The sequence below is a fragment of the Fonticula alba genome, assembly GCF_000388065.1.
Source record: "Fonticula alba strain ATCC 38817 unplaced genomic scaffold supercont2.7, whole genome shotgun sequence".
NCBI lineage: Eukaryota > Rotosphaerida > Fonticulaceae > Fonticula > Fonticula alba.
The window spans coordinates 473,675-478,104 of NW_009242977.1; the positions used below are offsets into that span (position 1 = coordinate 473,675).

The 4,430-nt window shown below is 66.8% G+C and overlaps 2 protein-coding genes across 2 annotated transcripts; one reads left to right on the forward strand and one right to left on the reverse strand.

Annotated features, from left to right (window-relative positions):
- The first annotated feature begins 262 nt into the window (after positions 1-262).
- On the forward strand, positions 263-2,571 carry H696_04299 (hypothetical protein). The gene is made up of 4 exons (XM_009498177.1): positions 263-1,077; positions 1,253-1,361; positions 1,699-2,016; positions 2,238-2,571. Exons 1-4 carry the CDS (start codon positions 362-364, stop codon positions 2,403-2,405), a joined length of 1,311 nt encoding a protein of 436 aa, XP_009496452.1. The 5' UTR covers positions 263-361; the 3' UTR covers positions 2,406-2,571.
- A 118-nt stretch (positions 2,572-2,689) lies between these two features.
- Positions 2,690-4,430, reverse strand: H696_04300 (hypothetical protein). Its single transcript, XM_009498178.1, has 6 exons — positions 4,186-4,430; positions 3,920-4,052; positions 3,750-3,793; positions 3,542-3,648; positions 3,130-3,405; positions 2,690-2,934 (listed from the first exon to the last, which is right to left on the reverse strand). The coding sequence occupies exons 1-6, from the start codon at positions 4,369-4,371 to the stop codon at positions 2,916-2,918; spliced, it is 765 nt and encodes a 254-aa protein (XP_009496453.1). The 5' UTR covers positions 4,372-4,430; the 3' UTR covers positions 2,690-2,915.

Consider the following 4,430-nt stretch of genomic DNA (forward strand, 5'->3'; position numbering starts at 1 on the left):
GGGGGCTGCCGGGCCGGCGTGGGCGTGTGCTGGCCGGCGCGTCGGGATTTTGCTTCCCGCACACTGAGGCCGCGCGTGTGCGCGCGCGCGCGCGCGTGTGTGTGTGTGTGTGAATGCTGCGTCCCCGTGTGCATATCCCCCCCCCCCCCCGCGTTCTTGTGGCGAGATCGCCCGGGGGGAGGGGCTATTTGTGCGAGGCAACTCCACCGGCCCCTATCTCCCGGAGAGTACCCTCCTGCCCTGCCCCCCTCCTGCAAGCCGCCCCCTTTGCCATTCCCCCCCCCCCTGGTCCCTCCTGTCCCACTTCCCCTCACTCGTATCGGCGGACTCTCCCTCTCTGCCTCCCCCCCCTCCCCTGCGAATGTCCGTGCCATCGGCGTTCGAGCGTCGGCCGACCGGCGTCGCACCAGCCACCCTGAAGACGCACCCGCGCAAGATTGTGGCTGGGCTGGTCGCGGCGGCGGTGTACCTGCCCCTGGCCGGCCTGGCGGCCGCCTTCCTGGCCGGGTGCATTGTGTACTATGCGGTCTTTGTGTTGCGCTCCCCGCGCGAGGCCTTCCGGCGGTTGTTCGACCCGCGCTACAATGTGGTCACTGAAACCGACCCGTCGGTGGCGGCGGTCGGCCGGGCGGCCATCACCGGCGCTGGGCGCCCGGGCGACCGGCACCTCCGCATCGAGGGCTCCTCCGGGAACATCCTGCACATGGTCGTGCGCGGCGGGCAGTCGCCGGAGTCCCGGGCGCCCGGGGCCCCGTGGCTGCTCTTTGTCCACGGCTTCCCCGAGTGTTGGTTCTCCTGGGACGCGCTCATGGACCAGCTCAGCCGCCAGGCCGACGAGGAGGGCCCGGACGGTGCGGCCGCCCGGCCAGCCCTGCTGGCCAGCCGCGGCTTCACCTGCGTCGCCATCGATCTGCGCGGGTACCATCTCAGCCCGAGCCCCACCGATGGGGGGTTCACTGCCTTCCGCCGGATTGACCTCTCCCGTGACCTGGCCCTGGCCATCGCCACCATCCAGCGCCGCGAGCGCCTCGGCCCCTGCTGCGTGGTGGCCCACGACTGGGGCGGTCTGGTGTCCTGGTGCGTCGCGCCGACCGGCCACATGCGGGCCCGTGCTTCGACCGGGTGCCTGCCTGGCGCCGGCCCTTCGGCGAGGCGCTCGGTCCTCGCCAGTTCCTGCCTTTCTTTCCCCTTCTCGCGTCCCTTTCGCCGCCGTGCCTCAGCTCACACCCCTGCCCTCCACACACTGCCGCAGGGATACGGCTTACCTTCGCCCGGACTTGGTCAACCGCCTGGTGATCCTGAATTCGCCGCACCCGCGCCGTTTCCAAGAAATCCTCGGCTCCTCAGACCAGCTAAAGCGGGTGCGTCTCTCTGCCGGTTGTCCGGTCCTCTTGGCCGCTTTTCCCCCGACTATCTGCGCCACTCCTTCCATATCTCCCTGCCCTCCTTCTCCTCCTCTTTCTCTCTTTCTCTTTTCTTCTTTCTCTTTCTCTCTTTCTCTTTTCTTCTTTCTCTCTTTCTCTTTTCTTCTTTCTCTCTTTCTCTTCCTCTCTCTTCCTCTCTCTTCCTCTCTCTTCCTCTCTCTTCCTCTCTCTTCCTCTCTCTTCCTCTCTCTTCCTCTTTCTCTCTCTCTTCCTCTTTCTCTCTCTCTTCCTCTTTCTCTCTCTCACACACACGCGCGCACGCACACCGCCACAGTCCTTCTACATTCTGCTCTTCTCAATTCCCTACCTGCCTGAGGCGCTGGAGCGCTTGACCAACTTCACCATCCTCAACCGAATGCTGCACACCTTCAACCCCCAGACCGGCCAGCTGGACCGCCCGCTTCCGGAGGACGACCTCAAGGTGTACCGCTATGTCATGTCTTCCTCTGGCACCCTGACCGCGGCGCTGAACTACTACCGCTGCCAGCTGTGGGACATGATCTTCAGCCCGCTGGTCGGTCCGGAGGTGTTCGGCGGCGTGCGGCTCCCGGGCCCGGAGCAGAAGCTCCAAACCAAGACCATGGTTGTCTGGGTACGTGAGACTTGCCTTCTGCTCTGCCCTTGCACCGGCCGCCCGTCCCACTGGCGAGGGGCCCTAGCGGGCCTCCTCCGCTGTCTGCTCCTCCCCTTTTCCTGCCTTCCCCGCTGCCACGCGCCAGCCACCGCTGACTCCCCCTCCCCCCCCCCCCCCCCCCCCCCCCCCCCCCCCCCCGCCCCCCCCCCCCCCCCCCCCCCCCCCCTGCCCGCCACCAGGGCGAGAATGACATCGCTCTGAACATCGAGCTGTCCAAGGGCCTGGATCGCTTTGTGGAGGATGTGCGTGTGCGCTACCTCCCGGGCTGCTCGCACTGGGTTCCCTTCGACAAGCCGGTCGAGGTGGCCCGGCATGTGCGGGAGTTCCTCTCGGACTGGCCGCAGTGATGCCGGCCGAGGCCGCAAAAGCGGGGCCCCCCACCGCGTGCATATGGCCTCGGGCAGGCCACCCTCTCCTTCCACCCGTGCGCTCTTGCCTGAGCATGTGCACTCCCCGCCCCTCCCCTTTGCACCCCGCCCCCCGATGGCGAGGCAATCGACACCACCCAGCCCATGCCCTTGTCCTGTTTGTCCAGCTGCCATGTCTGTTGAGGGAGGGGGAGAGGGGAGGGGGAAATCCCCACACACGACTCCATGAGCCTGACGTGCTCGTGTGCGTGTGTGTGTGTGTGTGTGTGTCTGTGTGTGTCTGTGTATTGCAGTGTTTTGATGAGAGGCAAGGACATTCCCCGGCGCCGACAAGTGTGGGGCCCGGGGACAAGGGGCAAAGAAGGCATCCCAGGATGTCTCCCGGCTGGGGAGGAAAGAGGGCCCGAGGCCCTGTGCGTCGAGGGACGGGGCGCACGCGCGCGTCCGTGCCCCGGCCACCGTGTTCGGTGTGGTACCCAAGGCAGCGCCTTAAGAGGGACGGCGGGAGCTGTAAGGCGCGTGTGCGAGCGCGCAACAGGAATCCATGACGATGGCGGGGAGGAAGAGAAGGAGGAGGGGGAGGATTAGCATACAGGACCGGGTCACGGAAAAGGAGCTGGACACAGAAGGGCAATGGCAGGAGAGACCGGGGCGTCGAGGGAAGAAGAGTGAAGGCAGCGCAGCGCAGCGCAGCGCAACGTACCGGAAGCCAGCACCGGCAACACCGCCGCGGAAGCGGCCGCGCGGGGAGCCGCCAGCGAAACGGCCACCGCGGAAGCCCGGCGGGAAGGGCATGTACCCGCCGTACATGAAGGGCGCGCCGGGGAACATCATGAACCGGCCACCGCGCGAGGCCGACATGCCCGGGGTGTTGGTGCGCTTGCGAGTGACGTGAATCTTCCGGCTGTGCAGCAGGGTGTCCGTCAGACTGAGGGCCCGCTCCACGCTCTCGGTCGACTCGAACTCGATGTAGGCAAAGCTGCACGTAGGGGCGCGAGGTCAGGAAGGCAGGGCGCGGTTGTCAGAGGCCATCGGGACCGGGAGGGCGGGGGCCAAAGTGCACGCGCGCGCGCGCGCGCGCGCGCGTGTGTGTGTGTGTGTGTGTATACACGTACCCCTTCGGGCGACCGGTGAACTTGTCACAGAGGATGGTCACGCGAACAACGGTCCCGGCTGGCGAGAAGAGCCCGTGCAGCTCCTCGGGAGTCGTGTCGAAGTGGACCTACAACGGAGTCAGTACCTGGGGAGTGGGTGCCGATGTCCACACCAGCACATCAGGGGATGGCGGGGGGGCGGGGCGGAAGAGGACGGAGAGAAACGCACATTACCCACGAAGACCGAGCGCGAGTCAATCTCCTCGCGCTCGGCTGTCCAGGAGAGGCAGGGGAGGGAGGGGGAAAGGGCGCGGCATGAGGGCGAAGTCAATGGGACGGGCCAAAAGGGAGGAGGGACAGAAGAGAGGCCAGGAGACGCGCGACAAAGCGGCAACACACCTTGCGAAAGGATGGGCGGGGTCGAGGCAGCATCCTTCGGCAGGGAAGGGTCCGAGCCGGAGGCCACAACCTGCTGGGCTTGGATTTGCTGCAGGAGAGAAAGGTCATCGTCGGCATCGTCATCGCTCATCGGCTACATGCGCGTATGCGTGCGCGTGCGCGTACATACGTGTGTGTGTGTGAGTATGTAGAGGCCCTTTATGGCTGGCGGGGCGCGCAGGGGCAAGCGGCATGAAGGTGAAGGGGCAGGCATGCCCGGTGCGCACCGCGGCATTCTCCGAGGAGGCCAGGTCGTTCTCGGCACCGGAGGCCGGGACGGTGGCGTCGACCACCGCCGTAGTCGGCACCGAGGCAGCAGCAGCCGGGCCCTCGGCCGGGGCGGCGACGGGGGCCTCAGCGACGGCCGGCACCGGGGTCTCGAAGGGGGAGGTGACAGGCACAGTGGTGGACATGATGGGCGTTGGTGTCTCTCTCTCTTTCTTACACTACCGGATCTCGTCGGCAGGGGGGG